General features: G+C 42.4%; 1 protein-coding gene across 1 annotated transcript in view; it reads left to right on the top strand.

Moving 5' to 3' along the window:
* The first annotated feature begins 558 nt into the window (after window positions 1-558).
* Window positions 559-21,773, top strand: part of RP2 (RP2 activator of ARL3 GTPase) — a 53,994-nt gene continuing 32,779 nt past the window's right edge. The window contains exon 1 of the mRNA XM_032179132.2: window positions 559-971. Coding sequence (XP_032035023.1) covers window positions 870-971 — 102 coding nt within the window. The 5' untranslated portion in view covers window positions 559-869. The remainder of the gene's footprint in view (window positions 972-21,773) is intronic.

Below are 21,773 nucleotides of genomic sequence, written 5' to 3'. Positions count from 1 at the left end.
TGGTGGTGCTTGCTTGTAGTTCCAGCTACTCAGGAGGGAGGCTGAGGCAGGAGGATCGCTTGAGCCCAGGAAGTCAAGGTTGCAAGGTTGCAGTGAGTTATGATTGTGCTACTGCAGGCTGAGTGACATAGCGAGACCCTGTGAAAGAAAAAAAGCAAGCAAGCAAGCAAGCAAGCAAGCACAGAAGAGGATTAGGAGGTTAAGGGGTACAATTCTTGAGGGGGTGACCCTGGCCAGGCGATGAGAGGGCGGTAGGAAGGGTGATGAGGGGAGAAGAGGATTTAGAAATACAAATTTCAGGGTCTTCTTTTGTCAGCGGGAATTTCTGTCCCTCACAACTTTCATCATAAGATAAATCTAATGTTCAACTAGAGACCTCTCCCGCGCCTTGAACTTTATGAATCAGGGGCAAAAAAAACCCGGATGCCGAGCCTGGCCTCCCACCAGCTAGAGAGCCCACCAAGTCCCAAGTGGGGCGGGGCCGAGGGCGGTCCGTGCCATAGCTGTGGGCGGGGTTGTCCGTGCTTGCGCCAGAGCCGGCCCGCCCCGCCGCCAGGGGCTGTCGCAGGAGCCAGGCGTGGATTGGTGTGTGGGTACGTCGGCCTCTCTTCATAGGCCGTGCAGGATTGCTCCAGAGGCTTTGATTGGCTCAACAGGCGCTGAGCGTTCATTGGCTGCGCCGGGTCGTCAGGGCGACGAAAAAGGGGAAGGGGTGCCGGGCCTGGCGGGCAAACTAAGGCTGCGGACTGTTGGGCGGCTCCTCGGGGCGATGCCCGGAGAGCTGCAAGCCGGGGTTCCCAGGGTTCACGCCACACTCTACGAAGTGCCTGAGCTAGTGAGATGCCCAACGACCTCCGCGGGCTGGGACCATGGGCTGCTGCTTCTCCAAGAGACGGAAGGCTGACAAGGAGTCGCGGCCCAAGAACGAGGAGGAGCGGCCAAAGCAGTATAGCTGGTATCAGCGCGAGAAGGTAATGAAAGTAATGTAGCCGCCGTCTCAGCCTCCCTGAGCCGCTCCGCCAGGGTCCCTTACGGCCCGGGACCGCTGATGGGGCCGACCCAACTGCTGCCGCCCTCTGTTGAACGCGGATAGCTGAAGTCGGGGTGCACGACTTTTTTGGGGAGCGGGGGTGTGAAGTACAGCGCTAGAGAGGGCGCCCAGAGGGCTGTGGAGCTCCGGAAGGAGCCTTAGAAGTTTGTTGTCGTGGTAGACAGACTCCCCTGGGAGCTTTCTCTGGCTCCGAACCCTGCCTTGCTCTGACTTCCTGTTGGAGATGATCGATTCGAGAGAGGGAAAGAGCCGAGAACGCCCTGAATCTCAAATCACCTCGTTTCACCCACCGGCAGCGTCAAGAGGGGTTTTGTCCAGTCGTCGAGTTACGTATATGGGACTGATTCTCATCTCTTCCGGGGCTTAATGTTCTGTGGCTGTTTTCTCTTTTGTCTGCCCTCCCCGGCAAATCTCTTTGGTGCCTCGTGATATATTTCACTGCTGAATTTTCTCAATTACTAAGTGGACTGTTTAATGTACAGCTTTACTCTCCCTCCTCTTCCAGTTATCCGAAAGAAATAATGAGTATCCCATCAGTTTTGGAATGTGTATTAAGACTGTAAGGTGAAAATAAGCAGCATAAACCAGGCAGTATTTTACTGCTGGTTTAAATGAATGAAAACGCCCTTATTTTTATTTTTGTATGTAGCCAGAAACTAAAAAACTTTGAAAACCTCCATTAGTCTTACACAAAACACACTCGATCATACATTTCATAATAGTTCTTCTTTCTACATAGTTCTCCATTTGTGCTTACTAAACTACTTTGATGGACTTACCAATTATTTCTCCCAAACAAAATGAGAGATTTTTCAAATGGGTATTATGAACAGTTAACTCCTTGCTTAAGGCAACATATCTTTACCCAAGATTACTTTATAATAAAGGTATTAACGTTTTGGAATCACAGACCTTTCTGCATGATTTCCAATCCCCAGCAGAATGTATTCAGGTAAGCTCTGGTCTCTAAGAGTCAGAGTTAAGAAATTGAAAGCTTTTTGCAGCTTTTCTCAGCCCCGTCTTTCTGCCCCACTTCTCATACACACCCTTCTTGGGTCACATGGTACTTTTAATTTCTGTTAGTCATACTCGATAGTAGCATTTTATAATGTAGGGGAAGAAAGTACTATGCTTTCTATTTCACAAGAAGATTGCACCTGCCATTTAAAGTTATTTGATGGGCAGTTTTTAAAAGATATCATTTTCCTCAGCCTTTGGCTTTCTAACAATATTCTTTTAGCTTGAATTGTCTGCCATAGAGAAAGTTGTGTATTTCATTTTTATTTTAGTTTTTTCTTTTGAACTCAGGCTAAATCTAAGCTAAATAAAATGCGTTTATTTTTTATTTATAGTAGTCTTGGCTGCCTATGACTCATCGTTTCACAATAAATTGTTTTACAGTTAATGTTTATTAACATAATATTCAGGTTAGTTAGGATTTCTCATGTTAATCCTTCTTTTAGATAAGTGTGTGTGTCCTGTGATTTTTTTTCTTCTTTTGCCCATTGGCTAAGTAAATGCATTGAGAAATATATTGGACACCAACCTCTAAGCTTTTTCCCCACAAATGAGTGTGTAATAAACTTTCAATTGTAGAAACTGTTTTGAGCTTACAGAGAACCTTTGTTTTTGAGAACACTACTAAGTTCTGTAGTTGTGGAGATGTAAGAGATGTTATAGGATATATAAAATAAGCTCATGCTTCTGAGTGTGTGTATAATAAAAGTTAAAATCTTGATCAACTCAGCCAATCAAAATGAGAATTTCTAACCAAATGAGCATTCTGAAAAAATCCCCAGTTTTAAAATCTTTTGGACTGTTGAAGAGAATTACCAGCTTACATTTTGAGACAATGCAGATACCACATTTCCCAACATAGCTTTTTCTTTTTAGATTTTTTTTTTCTTTTGGAATTACTAGGAATTCTTTCTAAGGTGCCTCATTTATGATAGCTTGTTAAATTTTATACAATTTAAAATATTTTTTTCTAGGGCCAGGCATGGTGACTCATGCCTGTAATCCCAGGACTTTGGGAGGCCAAGACTGGTGGCTCTCTTGAGCCCAGGAGTTCCAGACCAGCCTGGGCAATATGGCGAAACCTCATTCCTACTAAAAATACAAAAATTAGTGGGGCATGGTGGTGCACACCTGTAGTCTCAGCTACTCAGTAGGCTGAGGTGGGAGGATCACCTGAGCCTGAGACTTAGAGGCTGCAGTGAGCCATGATCGGGCCACTGCCCTCCAGCTTGAGCAACAGAGTGAGACCCTGTTTCCAAAAAAAATAAATAAATAAATGAAATATTTTTTCCTAGTTCCTTGCCTCCCATGAGGTTAATTTGGGCTAGTGTGCAAATGTTCTGTATTAGTCCAATGATACATTTACTGAGCATGGCCTTGCTTGCTCCTAGAAGATTTCAGTTGTACCTTAAAAGGAACAGAATGCAAATACAGCCCAGAGAACATAAATGAGATATGATGCATGCATATTAATAGAAATGATTTATATTAAAAGTTTAGGCTTCTGGAATGTGGTTATGGATTATAGCATATACAGTTTTAAAGTTATATCAGACAATTACCATTCAACTTGTAAGACTTTTACATGTAAAAACAAAATGGGTTGCCTGAAAAATTTCCTTGCAACTTGGAAAAGGGTATTTACATTTTTCCTTAGGTTGTGTAATCAGAGTATCTTTTTCTGATGTTTTCTTTTTGAGATGGAGTCTGGCTCTGTCATCGCTCAGGCTGGAATGCAGTGGCGCAATCTCGGCTCACTGCAACCTCCACCTCCTGGGTTCAAGCGATTCTCCAGCCGCAGCCTCCCGAGTAGCTGGAATTACAGGTGCGCACCACCACACCTGGCTAATTTTTGTATATTTTTAGTAGCGACAGGGTTTCACCTTGTTGGCCAGGGTAGTCTTGAACTCCTGACCTCAGGTGATCCACCTGCCTCAGCCTCCCAAAGTGCTGGGATTATAGGCGTGAGCCACCGTTCCCAGCCCAGAGTATCTTTATTGAAGGGCACCCCTTGGGTTTTGGTGTTTGAGTTGTGTAACTGGGTCTGTCTTAAGGGACTGAAGGGGGGAGAAATTGTCTCAATTAGAAGGAATGCCTGGGGACTAAACATTGTCATAGCAACTGACATACTGTAGTCAACAGTGTAAGAAGCTCATTTTCTATTGCTACTGACTTTGAAAAAGAAAAAAGATTACAATTCTTACACTGATGTGATGAGAAATATTTTTGGATTGTAAGACTTGTGTTTAAATTATTTCAAAAGAAATGTTTTTATCCTTATCTGTATGCTGCCACCCATAGGTAGGCTAATTATTCAGTATATATGTACTCAAACACCAAGTAAGTCTCAAAATTGTAAGACTTATCCCTGCCCTGAAAGAGTTTACTGGCTTTCTGGAGTTAAAACAGGAAACATTTAAGTACACATGAGGTGAGGAAGAGTGATACGGAAAAGTAGTTTTCATCTTCCAGTTATTCATGCCCATACTCTTCCTCCTAGATAATAGAAATGAGGATTAACTCTAAACAATTATGGCTTAAGTGTGAAAAATTGTGTTTGAGTAAGGACAACACATGTTGTGTCTGTTATATTTGTCTCATATTCAATAGAAATAATACTAAACAAAAATCTTATACCAGAAATTCAAGTATCTAGATTGTGTAACTTTGGGTAAAGCAGCCAATTTGTGCACTTCAGGTTCCGCAGCTATATAGTAGGACAATGCTAAAGATTTCTCTACTGTTTAGTAAGGTAAAGGCCTGTCCTGAAGAAGAGGTTTAGACAGTAATGGTCACCTCTGAGGAAAGAACTTAAACCAGAGGTTGGGCAAGACAGAACTGGTTTTAACATAAGGCAGATCATAATTCCCAGGATTGGTCATCATTGGAAGGGGTGGCTTTGTTGAGGACCTGATCTCCATGTTAGTCAAAATTGTCAGACAGTTAGGGTGGTAATCTGCTAGAAAGAAGTGTCTGCACTAAGTAGGAGGAGGCTAGATACTGTTTTTAGCCTTCTTTTAAGTATGAAAAGTATTCTAGTCACCCATTGCTGTGTACCAAACCACCCTAAAACTTAATGGTTTAAAATAATGGCAGATATTTTGTTCACAACTCTTTAATTTGCATAAGGTTAAGCAGGGTTGACTCTGCTCAATGTGGCATCAACCGTGACAGCTTTCAAGATGGCTTGACCACATAGCTGGCTGGCAAGTTGATGCTGGCTTTGGGCTGGGAGCTCAGCTGAGGCCTCTCCATGTATCCCTGGCTTCCTTACAGTGTGATGGCAGGGTTCCAAGGGCAAGCATCCTAAGAGAGACTGGCAGAAGCTGCATGGTTTTTTCTAACTAGCTTCTTAAGTGAATTCTTAAGTCACTTAATTAGACTTAATTTGGATGTGGCAGGAGTAATGCTGAGGCAGTCACAAATGCCCACCCAGTTCCAAGAGGAGGTGACTTCTTAATGGGAGGAGTGTCAAAGAATTTGCCAGTAGGTTTTAAATCCTCTATATAAAGTTTTTTAAAGGATATAACTAGTTCTTTGTTTATTAATTTTAAAAATAGCTTTTTAGAGATATAATTCATATGCCATACAATTCACTCATTTAAAGCATATAATTCATTCTATCTAACTGTATATATATATTTGAGATGGAGTCTCGCTCTGTTGCCCAGGCTGGAATGCAGTGGTATGATCTCTGCTCACTGCAACCTCCGCCTCCTGGATTCAAGTGATTCTCTCACCTCAGCCTCCCAAGTAGGTGGGATTACAGGCGTGTGCCACCACACCCAGCTAGTTTTTGTATTTTTTAGTAGAGATGGGGTTTCACCATGTTGGCCAGGCTGGTCTCGAAACTCCTGGCCGCAGGCAGTCTGCCTGCCTCGACCTCTCAATGTGCTGGGATTACAGGCATGAGCCACCGTGCCTAGCCGTCTAACTGTGTTTTTGTACTCATTAACCAACCACTCTTCATCCTCTCCTCCCCACTACCCACCACAGCCAACTATTGTTAATAATAATTTATTGTATGTTTCAAAGTAGCTAGAAGAGGAAGTGTGGAATGTTCCCAACACAAAGACATGATAAATGTTTGAGGTAATGGATATCCCAGTTACCCATATTTGATCATTACATTGTTGTATGCTTGTATGAAAATATCACATGTACCCCATAAATACATACTACTATTATTATATATCCATAAAAATTTAAAATTAGTTTAAAAATAAAGTATGTAATTCAGTATTTTTTAGTAAGTTCACAGGCTTATCACCATGGTCTAATTTTAGAACATTTTCATCCCTGGAAAAAGAAACCCTGTACCCATTAGTAGTCATTCCCCATTCTCGTCTCCCCGAGCCCCTGGAAACCACAAACTTATTTTCTGTCTCTATAAGTGTTCCTATTTTGGAAATTTCACTTCATTGGAGCCACAATATCTAGCCTTTTGTGACTGGCATCTTTCACTTAGCATGTTTTTGAAGTTTGTCCATATCGTAACATGTATCAAGACTTTATTCTATTGTATGGATATACCACATTTTATTTATCTATTCATCAGCTGATGGACATTTGGGTTGTTTCTACTTTTTGTCTATTATGGATAATGGTGCTATGAACATTTGTATACAAGTTTTTGTCTGGACATGTTTTCATTTCTCTTGTGTACACATCTAGGTTTGGAATTGCTGGGTCATATGGTAATTCTATGTTTAATTTTTTTTTTTTTTTTTTGAGACGGAGTCTCGCTCTGTCGCCCAGGCTGGAGTGCAGTGGTGTGATCTCAGCTCACTGCAAGCTCCGCCTCCCGGGTTCATGCCATTCTCCTGCCTCAGCCTCCCCAGCAGCTGGGATTACAGGCGCCCGCCGCCACGCCCAGCTAATTTTTTGTATTTTTAGTAGAGACGGGGTTTCACCATGTTAGCCAGGATATTCTCCATCTCCTGACCGCGTGATCTGCCCGCCTTGGCCTCCCAAAGTGCTGGGATTACAGGCGTGAGCCACCGCGACCGGCCTATGTTTAACTTTTTGAGGAACTGCTAAACTGTTTTTTAGAGTGCCTGCACCATTTATATTTCCACCAGCAATGTGTGAGTGTTCAGTTTCTTCACCCATATAAAATTTTGATAAAGGTAAAAAGCATAGAGAGTGAAAAGTATATGGGGCTGGAATTTTAATTTGTATTCTGCACCTAACTACACCTCACTGGTAAAGTAATTTAGCTTTTAGCCCTCAGTTTCCTACGATCCCTTCCAGTTCTTGAATTCTTTGAGCAGCTCATGAGGGGAGGTAAGCATTGCTAGAAACATTCAGGCAAATCTGGTGAACAAAGGGAATGTGATAGGATGTAAAAATATATTCAGATTAGATTAGATGATATGGGGAATCTTTTCAATACTAAAATTTCACAATTCTATTTTGTTGTTATATATTTCACAAAATGGTAAGCTAATATAAATGTAGTACTTCAGTTTCTCGAATCATCAATAGTATATAAGCTCAAGATACTGGTCTTGAGCTTACAGTATATAAGCTCAAGATACAGAGTAATTTTTGTATTTTTAATAGAGACGGGGTTTTGCCATGTTGGCCAGGCTGGTCTCGAACTCCTGGTCTCATCTGATCCTCCCACCTCGGCCTCCCAAAGTGCTGGGATTAAAAGCAAGAGACACTGCACCCAGCCTCAGAATTTTTTATAGAAGTAGAAGTTTTAAGAATGAAGCATCAAAAAAGAAAAGGTATCAGAAAGCTGAAATAGCAAGGTCATGGTTAAGATCATTAGATACATAGGATATGAGTTGAATTTTTCATAGCCCCTTTTATTAAAACAATCATTTAAAAATATATTTTTGACCCTGGTACTCTACAAAGCTTAGTACTTTTTTTAAATTTTTTATTTATTTTTTTAATTTTTTTTATTATACTTTAAGTTCTAGGGTACATGTGCACAACGTGCAGGTTTGTTACATATGTATACATGTGCCATGTTGGTGTGCTGCACCCATTAACTCGTCATTTACATTAGGTATATCTCCTAATGCTATCCCTCCCCCCTCCCCCCACCCCATGACAGGCCCTGGTGTGTGATGTTCCCCTTCCTGTGTCCAAGTGTTCTCATTGTTCAATTCCCACCTATGAGTGAGAACATGTGGTGTTTGGTTTTTTGTCCTTGCTATAGTTTGCTGAGAATGATGGTTTCCAGCTTCATCCATGTCCCTACAAAGGACATGAACTCATCCTTTTTTATGGCTGCATAGTATTCCATGGTGTCTATGTGCCACATTTTCTTAATCCAGTCTATCATTGATGGACATTTGGGTTGGTTCCAAGTCTTTGCTATTGTGAATAGTGCCGCAATAAACATATGTGTGCATGTGTCTTTACAGCAGCATGATTTATAATCCTTTGGATATATACCCAGTAATGGGATGGCTGGGTCAAATGCTATTTCTAGTTCTAGATCCTTGAGGAATCGCCACACTGACTTCCACAATGGTTGAACTAGTTTACAGTCCCACCAACAGTGTAAAGGTGTTCCTATTTCTCCACCTCCTCTCCAGCACCTGTTGTTTCCTGACTTTTTAATGATCGCCATTCTAACTGGTGTGAGATGGTATCTCACTGTGGTTTTGATTTGCATTTCTCTGATGGCCAGTGATGATGAATATTTTTTCATGTACCTGTTGGCTGCATAAATGTCTTCTTTTGAGAAGTGTCTGTTCATAAAAGCTTAGTACATTTTTTATTTGTATAAATTCCAAATAGGCTAAAAGCCTACTGACAATATTGACAGTAGCAATGATAATATAGGTGTCACTTGGGTTAAGTCACAGGAAAACTCAAACCATAGTGTCACAGAGGCTACCCTTTAGCTTTGCATGCCCAGAACACAATTTAATAGCAAAGATAGTGGATCTGTCTTCTGGGAGGTGTGTATATTGACTAAGATCATAAGTTTTATATTATTATTGAGAGAAACTATTTGTTCTGTTCATTTTCTTATTGTGTTTCAAAGTCATTGAGATTAAGAATTTATATTTCAGCACTATTAGTTCTATAATTATGTGGCACTAATATTTTCATTTGTGAAATAACCTCTCAGCTACATAGCTATCTAGCCCTGAAGCTGACTTAACAATGTTTAAATTTTAAGTATTTGTTTTAATTTAAATGTAATTTATATACAGTAAAAATTACCCTTGTTAAGTGTACGGTTCTATGAGTTTTGACAAATAAATACAGTTGTGGAGCTATCACCAATCAAGATACAAAATGGTTCCATCGCCCCCAAAAGTTCTTCCTTTGTATAGTCAGTTTGCTCCTTTGTAGTCAGCCCCACTCCCAGCTCCTGATAAGTTTTCTATCCCTATAGTTTTGTCTTTTTGAGAATGTCATATACATGGAATCATACAATACGTAACCTTTTGAATCTGGCTTCTTTCACTTAACCACAATGCATTTAAGATTTATCCATGTTGTTGCATGTATCAAGAGTTCCTTTTTTTTTTTTTTTGAGATGGGGTCTCACTGTGTCACCCAGGCTGGAATGCAGTGGCACAGTCTCAGCACACTGCAGCCTCAGCCTCTGGGGCTCAAGTGATCTCCCATCTCAGCCTCCCAAGTAGTGGAGACAACAGGCGAGTGCCACCATACTCAGCTAATTTTTTGTATCTTTTTGGTAGAGATGGGGTTTCAACACGTTGCCCAGGCTGGTCTTGCACTCCTGAGCTCAGGTGATCTGCCCACCTTGGCCTCCCAAAGTGCTGGAATTATAGGCATGAGCCACCACACCCAGCCAGGAGTTCCTTTTTAATTGCTAAGTGGTATTCCGTTGTATGGATATATCACAGTTTGTTTATCCATTCATCAGTTAAAGGACATTTGAGTTGTTCCCAATTTTGGTAATTATGAATAAAGCTACCATAAATATTTGTGTACAGGTTTTTGAGTGAACGTAAGTTTTCATTTCACTTGGGTAAATACCCATGGGTGGGATTGCTGATCATATGGAAATTGTTTATTAAACTTTACAAAAAACTGCCAGGTCAGTGGCTCACACTTGTAATCGCAGCACTTTGGGAAGTGAAGGCAGAAGGATCGCTTGAGGCCAGGAGTTCAAGACCAGCCTGGGCAACTTAGTGAGACCCTACCTCTACAAAATGGATAAACATAGCCAGGCAGAGTGGCATATGCCTGTAGTCCCAGCTACTTGGAAGGCTGAGACAGCAGGATTGCCTGAGCCCAGGAGTTTGAAGCTGCAGTGAGCTCTGATTGCACCACTGCACTCCAGTGTGGGCAACAGAGCAAGACCTTGTCTCTATAAAAAAAAAAAAAAATTAATTAAAATTTTAAAAAGAAACTGCCAAACTATTTTTCAAAGTGGCTATGCCATTTTGCCTACCAGCAGTATATGAGAGATACAGTTGCTCTGCATCCTCACATCACTTGCTTGGTATTGTCAGGTTAATTTGTTTTTAAGAGACAGGGTCTGCTCAGTCTCCCAGGTTGGAGTACAGTGGCATGATCATGGCTCACTGCAGCCTGGACCGCCTGGGCTCCAGCAATCTTCCCACTTCAGCCTCCCAACTAGCTAGGACTGCACTACATGTGTCTGCCACCACACTCGGCTAATATTTTTATTTTTTTGTAGAGACAAGGTCTCGCTATGTTGCTCAGGCTGGTCTGAAACTCCTGGCTTCAAGCGATCCTCCCACCTTGGCCTCCCAAAGTGCTGGCATTACAGCTGTGAGCTACTGCACCTTGCCTAGCTTTAAAAAAAATGTTTAGCCATTCTAATAGGTGTGTAGTGATGTTTCATTGTAGTTTAACTTGCATTTCCCTAATGACTTGTGTTTCCCTAAATGTTGAGCATTTTTCATGTACTTATTTGCCATCCATATATCTTTGGTAAAATATTTATTCAAATCATTTGCCCATTTTTTTATTGGGTTATTTGTTTTCTTATTATTGAGTTTTTCAGAGCTCTTTATATATCCTGGATACAAGTCCCCTGTTATATGTATGTTTTGCAAATACTTTTTTCCCAGTTAATAACTTGCCTTCTCTTAAGAGTGTATTTTGAAGAGCAAACATTTTCAATTTGAGTAAAAGTCCAATTTCCACTCACTTTTTCTTTTGTGGATTGTGTTTTTGGTTTCACATCTAGGAATTTTTTTTCTTTTTCTGAGACGTGTATATATATACACGCATATATATGTGTATATACATATATATATGGACTCATATATGTGTATATATATATATATGGACTCACAGTGTGTCCTTGGACAAGTTATGTAGTCTCTGTGTGCCTCAATTTTCTCAAGTATAAAACAGAGATAATTATAGTACACAACCCTTATAGGGGTTTTTATGGATTGAGTGAATGATTATAGAGCACTTAGTATGGTGCCTGGTACATATATAGTGCTTCTTATACTCCTGAATCTTTTTACTTCTATTCAGACTGGATTTTCATTGGAATTAACAAATCCCATTATTTTCTCTCACATTATCATTATGGAAATTTAACTGTGGAGATGAATTTTAATGAAAAATTTGTATTGCTGCTTAGTAAGATAATAAGATGTTCATTTTTGTTTTCTGTTAGGAAAATAATGCTTAACTTGGTTTAATAGCTGTAGGACATTAAATTGATCAGATGAATTACAACTCTTGAAATTTTTCTTTAATTTTTTTTTTTTTTTGAGACAGAATTTGGCTCTTCCACGCTGCAGTGCAGTGGCGCGATCTTGGCTCACTGCAACCTCTGCCTCCTGGGTTCAAGAGATTCTCCTGCCTCAGCCTCCCAAGTAGCTGGGATTACAGGCGCCCACCACCACGCCCAGCTAACTTTTGTATTTTTAGTAGAGACGGGGTTTCACCATGTTGGCCAGAGGCTGGTCTCGAACTCCTGACCTCAGCTGATCCACCCGCCTCGGCGTCCCAATGTGCTGGGATTACGGGCATGAGCCACCACACCCGGCCACTTTCCTTGATTTTTTAAAGTATATCCATTACCTTTTAAGGATTGTAGTAAGAAATAGTCTAGGCCAGATACAGTGGCGCATGCCTGTAATTCCAGCACTTTGGGAGGCTGAGGTGGGTGGATCGCTTGAGTCCAGGAGTTCGAGTCCAGCCTGGACAACATGGCGAAACCCCATCTCTATAGAAAATACAAAAATTAGTGCATGGTGATGTGCGCTTGTAGTCCCAGCTACTCAGGAGACTGAGGCGGGGAGGATTGCTTGAACAATGGAGGTTGAGGCTGCAGTGAGCTGTGAGTGTGCCACTGCATTCCAACCTGGGCAACAGAGTGAGACCCCGTGTCAGAAAAAAAAAAATACAGTCTAAACTAAACTCACTTCATAAATGGCTCTTAGGAAAAAATAATTTAAAACATGACCTTTCCATGTTTGTGATTCTAGACACTTTATTTCAGAACTAGTAACCTGCAAAATTACAAAGGATTTCAGTTTCGATTGTTTATTATTACTTTTTTTTTTTTTTTTAAAGTGTCAGGGTCTTTCTTTGTCACCCAGGCTGGAGTGCAGTGGCATGATCATGGCTCACTGCAGCCTTGAACTCCCAGGCACAAGCAGTCCTCCTGCCTCAGCCTTCTGAGTAGCTAGGACTACAGGTGCACACCACCATGCCCAGCTAAGGGTTTTTTTTTTTTTTTTTACCCCCCTTCCACCAACTCACTTCAAATGATCTTCTAAGTTTTAAAAAACTTTTTTAGAGCTGGGGGGGTGTCACTGTGTCGCCCAGGCCAGTCTCAAACTCCTAGTCTTACTAGGCCACTGGCCCACTCAAGTAGCTGGGATTACAGATGTGAGCCACTGTGTCTAGCTCCTATTACTTTTTGTTTTGAAAAACTTTCAGGAATTGTTGAGAAAGTACAGCAACATAAATCTTAAATTTCTCCTTGGAAGACTGTGCTGACAATTCAAATAATTTTATACTACAGAACTATTTAGCTATAAAATCTTTAGCTATCAGATTAATTTCTCCCTATGAGCTAGGAAAACTGGAGTGTCCAGAGAAAATACTTAGGATAGTAAATTACATTTAACTCCTCAGCATTGGCAGCTGTTATGGACTGAATGTTTGTCAAATTCATATGTTGAAGCCCTACCCCCCTACACATGGCTGTATTTGGAGATGGGACCTCTAAGGAAATAATTATGGTTAAGTGAGGTCATAAAGGTAGAGTGCTGATCTGATAGGATTAGTGTCCTTGTAAGAAGATTCAGTTAGCTTGCACTTGCTCCCTCCCTCTCCTTCACACAGAGGACAGGTCTGGTGATGACATAGCAAGAGGTTGGCTTTTGCAGTCTGAGCAGGCTAAAACAGGCTGCCATAACAAAATACCACAGACTGGTGGCTTAAGTAACAGAAGTTTATTTCTCACAGCTCTGGAGCCTGGGAAGTCCAAGATCAACGTGCCAGCAGATTCAGTGTCTGGTGAGGGCTCTCTTCCTGGCTTACAGACAGCTGCCTTCTTGCTGTGTCCTCACGTGGCCTTTCCTCTGTGATTCATCCTTCTGCCTTACCTCCTACAGCCATTGAATTACCAATCTGCTGATTCTCTTTCCTCAGTATTTCTCAAATTCATCCCATCTTCTTCTTCCCTACCATCTACAGCTCTGGTTCCAGCCCTTTCTGTATGACTACAATAGTCTCTCCGATCAATCCATGTTGCATGTGTCCTTATCTCATCAGAGTAATTATCCTGACATGTAAATTTTGCTTATTTAAATCTTTCTGTGGTTCCCTCTTGCTGTGGATAACTTCTAAGCTTTATATAATACGGTTTCTGCCTACCTCTGTAGCTTCATCTACTAGCATTCTGATAGCATGTGTAACACCAAACTACTTTCAGTTTTCCTCCCACTCCCTGAAGAATTTTACTTTGTTCCTTCTGTTACTTTTGCCTGGCATGGGAAGGGAGGGTCCTTTATTCCTACCCCTTTTACCTAACCATTCTCACATTTTGCAGAACTTCCACCCCACTTCTCTTCCCCACCCCAGATGTCCCTTCTCTGTCCCCTCCAAAATATTCTCAGCATCTCTCATTACATGGTCAAGTTGTTTTTAGTTTAGTTTAGATGAATGTTTACTTCTTTTATGGAAAGAGCTGGTCCTATTCATTTTAGTGCCTAAAAGAATGTCTGGCTCATACTCGGTATTCAAATATTGGATGTTCAGTGAATACCGAATATCCAGAAAATTAAGGTGACTTTTTCAAGATCAGGTCGCTTATAGGGGACAAAATTGGGACTGGAAAACGAGTACTTCTTTTATTGCCTCATACTGCAGACCAGTGTTCCTCCTAGTACAGCATGTAAAACTGGCTAAGTACAGTATCTATTGTGCAATTACTAAGTCAATTTAAGCTCATTTGCTAATCATTAAGATGATTAAATTTTGCTTTGTAAAGCAAATTTTTACATATTGTATGTATGGGAGCCTATGGTGCATGAACAGTTTTGCATGAAGTTTATATAGTCACAAACAGTTACAACAGTTGAAGTAGATAAGAAAGTCACATGGAAGAAACAAAAATAGGCTTTTAGTGACCATATTTTGATAGGTCAGTTAAAATAAAAAAAATTAATGTGACATTTTCCAGGCATACTGTTTAAAAGATTATGTGGGCCGGGCTTGGTGGCTCACACCTGTAATCCCAGCACTTTGGGAGGCCAAGGCGGGCGGATCATCCAAGGTCAGGAGTTTAAGACCAGCCTGGCTAACATGGTGAAACCCCATCTCTACTAAAAATACAAAATTACCTGGGCATGGTTGCACACGCCTGTAATCCCAGCTACTCAGGAGGCTGAGGCAGGAGAATCGCTTGAACCCAGGAGGTGGAGGTTGCAGTGAGCCAAGATCGTGCCATTGCACTCCAGCCTGGGTGACAAGAGTGAAACTCCATCTCAAAAAAAAAAAAAAAAAAAAAAAAGAAAAAGAAACAGGCCAGGCACGGTGGCTCACACCTGTAATCCCAGCACTTTGGGAGGCCGAGGCAGGTGGATCACAAGGCCAGGAGATGGAGACCATCCTGGCTAACATGGTGAAACCCCATCTCTACTAAAAATACAAAAACAGGGGTCAGGCGCGGTGGCTCACGCCTGTAATCCCAACATTTTGGGAGGCTGAGGCGGGCAGATCACGAGGACAGGAGATCGAGACCATCCTGGGTAACATGGTGAAACCCCATCTCTACTAAAAAATACAAAAAATTAGCCAGGCATGGTGGTGGGTGCCTGTAGTCCCAGCTACTCAGGAGACAGGAGACAGCCGAGTCTCCTGAGACAGGAGAGAGCCGAGTTCATGCCACTGCACTCCAGCCTGGGCAACAGGGCGAGACTCCGTCTCAGAAAAAATAATAATAATAATACAAAAACAAAATTAGCCAGGCGTGGTGGTGGGCGCCTGTGGTCCCAGCTACTCAGGAGGCTGAGGCGGAGAATGGCCTGAACCCGGGAGGTGGAGCTTGCAGTGAGCTGAGATTGCGCCATTGCATTCCAGCCTGGGCGACAGAGCGAGACTCCATCTCAAAAGAAAGAAAGAAAGAGAGAGAGAGAGAAAGGAGGGAGGGAAGGAAGGGAAGGAAGGGAGGGAAGAGAGGAAGGAAGGAAGGAACCAAGGAAGGAAGGAAAGCAAGGAAGGAAGGAAGGAAGGAGCGAAGGAAGGAAGAGCGAAGGAAGGAAGAGCGAAGGAAGGAAGGAGTGAAGGAAGGAGTGAGCTATAGTTTGGAAGATCTAAGAATAGAAATGACCAAATTTGAATAATTGTGTTGTAGCTTAATAAATGCTTGAATCAAATTTGCTTGCATTTACATATTGTGATTCTTGTGCCTTCAGGTTCTTCTGTTTTCTGTAGCATATTGCAGAAATCAGTTGGGGTTTAGAAAACTGAGACCATACATTGATTTGAAAAAGGATAGAGAAATATATTTCAGTCTGGGTACATTCCCAATTTCAGAATTTTATTTTATTATTATTATTTTTTGAGACAGAGTCTCACTCTGTCCCCCAAGCTGGAGTGCAGTGGTGCGATCTCGGCTCACTGCAACCTCCACCTCCGAGGCTCAAGCTATTCTTGTGCCTCAGCCTCCCGAGTAGCTGGTATTACAGACATGCGCCACCATGCCTGGATAATTTTTGTATTTTTAATAGAGATGGGGTTTCGCCATGTTGGCCAGGCTGGTCTCGAACTCCTGGTCTCATCTGATCCTCCCACCTCGGCCTACCAAAGTGCTGGGATTAAAAGCAAGATCTATTGCACCCAGCCTCAGAATTTTTTAGCAAGTAGAAGTTTTAAAAATGAAGCATCAAAAAAGAAAAAGTTTCAGAAAGCTGAAATAACAAGGTCATGGTTAAGATCATTAGATACATAGGATATGAGTTGAATTTTTCATAGCCCCTTTTATTAAAACAATCATTTAAAAATATATTTTTGACCCTGGTACTCTACAAAGCTTAGTACATTTTTTACTTTTATAAATTCCAAATAGGCTAAAAGCCTACTGACAATATTGACAGTAGCAATGATGATGTAGGTGTCACTTGGGTTAAGTCATGGGAAAATTCAAACCATAGTGTCACAGAGGCTACCCTTTAGCTTTGCATGCCCAGAACACAATTTAATAGCAAAGAGAGGGGATCTGTCTTCTGGGAGGTGTATATATTGACTAAGATCATAGGTTTTATATTATTATTGAGAGAAACAATTTGTTCATTTTCTTACTGTGTTTCAAAGTCATTGAGATTAAGAATTTATATTTCAGCACTAAGAACTGTGCCTGGCAGCCAATAGGCCTTTAGTTGATATTTGTTGAATAATGTTAATAATACTCAAGGTCTGTGTTTTGTTCCTGCAGGTTGATCCAAAATACTACATGTTCAGTGGACTGAAGGATGAAACAGTAGGTCGCTTACCTGGGACAGTAGCAGGACAACAGTTTCTCATTCAAGACTGTGAGAACTCTAACATCTATATTTTTGATCACTCTGCTACAGTTACCATTGATGACTGTACTAACTGCATAATTTTTCTGGGACCCATGAAAGGCAGTGTGTTTTTCCGGAATTGCAGCAATTGCAAGTGCACATTAGCCTGCCAACAATTTCGTATGCGTGATTGTAGAAATCTGGAAGTCTTTTTGTGTTGTGCCACTCAACCCATCATTGAGTCTTCCTCAAATATCAAATTTGGATGTTTTCAATGGTACTATCCTGAATTAGCTTTCCAGTTCAAAGAAGCAGGGCTCAGTATCTTCAACAATACATGGAGTAACATTCATGACTTTACACCTGTGTCAGGAGAACTCAACTGGAGCCTTCTTCCAGAAGATGCTGTGGTTCAGGACTATGTTCCTATACCTACTACTGAAGAGCTCAAAGCTGTTCGTGTTTCCACAGAAGCCAATAGAAGCATTGTTCCAATATCCCGGGGTCAGAGACAGAAGAGCAGTGATGAATCATGCTTAGTGATATTATTTGCTGGTGATTACACTATTGCAAATGCCAGGAAACTAATTGATGAGGTAAGGAGAAAGAGAAGAGAAATAGTCATACACCTAGATTTAAAAATGTACCACTCTGGAGTACTTCCATTCTTTTCAAATTGGCTATTGGAAATACAGGCAACCCTCAAGTTATAGTCCTTTGCCACCACCCCCTCTCCCAGTAGATTCATCTGTAAGTAGATTGCTTGGGCCTCAAAATACTTTCTCAAAGAAACTTTAAAAAAAATATAATTCAACTCAGTAAGCATTAAGGATTTGTTTGTAAGTTTTTGGGGAGGGAGCCAAGATGGCCAAATAGGAACAGCTCCGGTCTACAGCTCCCAGCATGAGCGACGCAGAAGACGGGTGATTTCTGCATTTCCATCTGAGGTACTGGGTTCATCTTACTAGGGAGTGCCAGACAGTGGGCGCAGGACAGTGGGTGCGGCGCACCGTGCATGAGCCGAAGCAGGACAAGGCATTGCCTCACTTGGGAAGCACAAGGGGTCAGGGAGTTCCCTTTCCTAGTCAAAGAAAGGGGTGACAGATGGCACCTGGAAAATCAGGTCACTCCCACCCTAATACTGCACTTTTCTGACGGGCTTAAAAAACGGCACACCAGGAGATTATATCCTGCACCTGGCTTGGAGGGTCCTACGCCCACGGAGTCTCGCTGATTGCTAGCACAGCAGTCTGAGATCAAACTTCAAGGTGGCAGCGAGGCTGGGGGAGGGGCGCCTGCTATTGCCCAGGCTTGCTTAGGTAAACAGAGCAGCCGGGAAGCTCGAACCGGGTGGAGCCCACCACAGCTCAAAGAGGCCTGCCTGCCTCTGTAGGCTTCACTCTGGGGGCAGGGCACAGACAAACAAAAAGACAGCAGTAACCTCTGCAGACTTAAATGTCCCTGTCTGACAGCTTTGAAGAGAGTAGTGGTTCTCCCAGCACACAGTTGGAGATCTGAGAACGGGCAGACTGCCTCCTCAAGTGGGTCCCTGACCCCTGACCCCTGAGCAGCCTAACTGGGAGGCACCCCCAAGTAGGGGCAGACTGACACCTCACACGGCCGGGTACTCCTCTGAGACAAAACTTCCAGAGGAATGATCAGGCAGCAGCATTCGCGGTTCACGAAAATCCGCTGTTCTGCAGCCTCCGCTGCTGATATCCAGGCAAACAGAGTCTGGAGTGGACCTCTAGCAAACTCCAACAGACCTGCAGTTGAGGGTCCTGTCTGTTAGAAGGAAAACTAACAAACAGAAAGGACATCCACACCAAAAACCCATCTGTACATCACCATCATCAAAGACCAAAAGTAGATAAAACCACAAAGATGGGGAAAAAACAGAGCAGAAAAACTGAAAATTCTAAAAAGCAGAGCGCCTCTCCTCCTCCAAAGGAACACAGTTCCTCACCAGCAACGGAACAAAGCTGGACGGAGAATGACTTTGACGAATTGAGAGAAGAAGGCTTCAGATGATCAAACTACTCCAAGCTACAGGAGGAAATTCAAACCAAAGGCAAAGAAGTTAAAAACTTTGAAAAAAATTTAGACGAATGTATAACTAGAATAACCTATACAGAGAAGTGCTTAAAGGAGCTGATGGAGCTGAAAGCCAAGGCTCGAGAACTACATGAAGAATGCAGAAGCCTCAGGAGCCGATGCGATCAACTGGAAGAAAGGGTATCAGTGATGGAAGATGAAATGAATGAAATGAAGTGAGAAGGGAAGTTTAGAGAAAAAAGAATAAAAAGAAATGAACAAAGCCTCCAAGAAATATGGGACTATGTGAAAAGACCAAATCTACATCTGATTGGTGTACCTGAAAGTGACGGGGAGAATGGAACCAAGTTGGAAAACACTCTGCAGGATATTATCCAGGAGAATTTCCCCAATCTAGCAAGGCAGGCCAACATTCAGATTCAGGAAATACACCACAAAGATACTCCTCAAGAAGAGCAACTCCAAGACACATAAGTGTCAGATTCACCAAAGTTGAAATGAAGGAAAAAATGTTAAGGGCAGCCAGAGAGAAAGGTCGGGTTACCCACAAAGGGAAGCCCATCAGACTAACAGCTGATCTCTCGGCAGAAACTCTACAAGCCAGAAGAGAGTGGGGGCTGATATTCAACATTCTTAAAGAAAAGAATTTTCAACCCAGAATTTCATATCCAGCCAAACTAAGCTTCATAAGTGAAGGAGAAATAAAATACTTTACAGACAAGCAAATGCTGAGAGATTTTGTCACCACCAGGCCTTCCCTAAAAGAGCTCCTGAAGGAAGCACTAAACATGGAAAGGAACAACCGGTACCAGCCACTGCAAAATCATGCCAAATTGTAAAGATCATCAAGGCTAGGAAGAAACTGCATCAACTAATGAGCAAAATAACCAGCTAACGTCATAATGACAGGATAAAATTCACACATAACAATATTAACTTTAAATGTAAATGGACTAAATGCTCCAATTAAAAGACACAGACTGGCAAATTGGATAAAGAGTCAAGACCCATCAGTGTGCTGTATTCAGGAAACCCATCTCACGTGCAGAGACACACATAGGCTCAAAATAAAAGGATGGAGGAAGATCTACCAAGCAAATGGAAAACCAAAAAAGGCAGGGGTTCCAATCCTAGTCTCAGATAAAACAGACTTTAAACCAACAAAGATCAAAAGAGACAAAGAAGGCAATTACATAATGGTAAAAGGAGCAATTCAACAAGAAGAGCTAACTATCCTAAATATATATGCACCAAATACAGGAGCACCCAGATTCATAAAGCAAGTCCTGAGTGACCTACAAAGAAACGTAGACTCCCACACAATAATAATGGGAGACTTTAACACCCCACTGTCAACATTAGATCAACGAGACAGAAAGTTAACAAGGATACCCAGGAATTGAACTCAGCTCTGCACCAAGCGGACCTAATAGACATCTATAAACTCTCCACCCCAAATCAACAGAATATACATTTTTTTCAGCACCGCACCACACCTATTCCAAAATTGACCACATAGTTGGAAGTAAAGCTCTCCTCAGCAAATGTAAAAGAACAGAAATTATAACAAACTGTCTCTCAGACCACAGTGCAATCAAACTAGAACTCAGGATTAAGAAACTCACTCAAAACTGCTCAACTACATGGAAACTGATCAACCTGCTCCTGAATGACTACTGGGTACATAATGAAATGAAGGCAGAAATAAAGATGTTCTTTGAAACCAACGAGAACAAAGACACAACATACCAGAATCTCTGGGACACATTCAGAGCAGAGTGTAGAGGGAAATTTATAGCACTAAATGCCCACAAGAGAAAGCAGGAAAGATCCAAAATTGACACCCTAACATCACAATTAAAAGAACTAGAAAAGCAAGAGCAAACACATTCAAAAGCTAGCAGAAGGCAAGAAATAACTAAAATCAGAGCAGAACTGAAGGAAATAGAGACACAAAAACCCTTCAAAAAATTAATGTCCTTCCTTCCCTCCCTCCCTCCTTCCTTCCTTTCTTTTCAACGGTCTCCCTCTGTTGCCCAGACTGGAGTGCAGCGGCATAATCTCGGCTCACTGTGACCTCCCTACCATGGGCTCCCGTGATTCTCCTGCCTCGGCCTGCCAAATACCTGGGATTGCAGGCGCACACCACCACGCCTGGCTGGTTTTTGCATTTTTGGTGGAGACGGGGTTTCGCTGTGTTGGCCAGCCTGGTGTCTAACTCCTGACCTCCAGTGATCTGCCCACCTCGGCCTCCCGAAGTGCTGGGATTACAGATGGAGTCTCGCTCACTCAATGCTCAAAGTTGCCCAGGCTGGAGTGTAGTGGCATGATCTCGGCTCGCTACAACCTCCACCTCCCAGCCGCCTGCCTTGGCCTCCCAAAGTGCTAAGATTACAGCCTCTGCCCAGCCACCACCCCATCTAGGAAGTGAGGAGCGTCTCTGCCTGGCTGCCCATCGTCTGGGATATGAGGAGTGCCTCTGCCCGGCTGCAACTCCATCTGGGAAGCGAGGAGCGCCTCTGCCTGGCCGCCACCCCATATAGGAAGTGAGAAGCGTCTCTGCCTGGCCGCCCATCATCTGGGATATGAGGAGTGCCTCTGCCCAGCCGCCCCATCTGGGAAATGAGGAGCGCCTCTGCCCGGCCGCCTATCGTCTGGGATGTGAGGAGCACCTCTGCCCGGCCGCCCCATCTGGG

The sequence above is a fragment of the Hylobates moloch genome, unplaced genomic scaffold (genome assembly GCF_009828535.3).
Source record: "Hylobates moloch isolate HMO894 unplaced genomic scaffold, HMol_V3 SCAFFOLD_15, whole genome shotgun sequence".
In the NCBI taxonomy this organism is placed as follows: domain Eukaryota; kingdom Metazoa; phylum Chordata; class Mammalia; order Primates; family Hylobatidae; genus Hylobates; species Hylobates moloch.
Note: the sequence above shows the minus strand (reverse complement) of the source record. Positions and strands in the feature narration are given on the sequence as shown.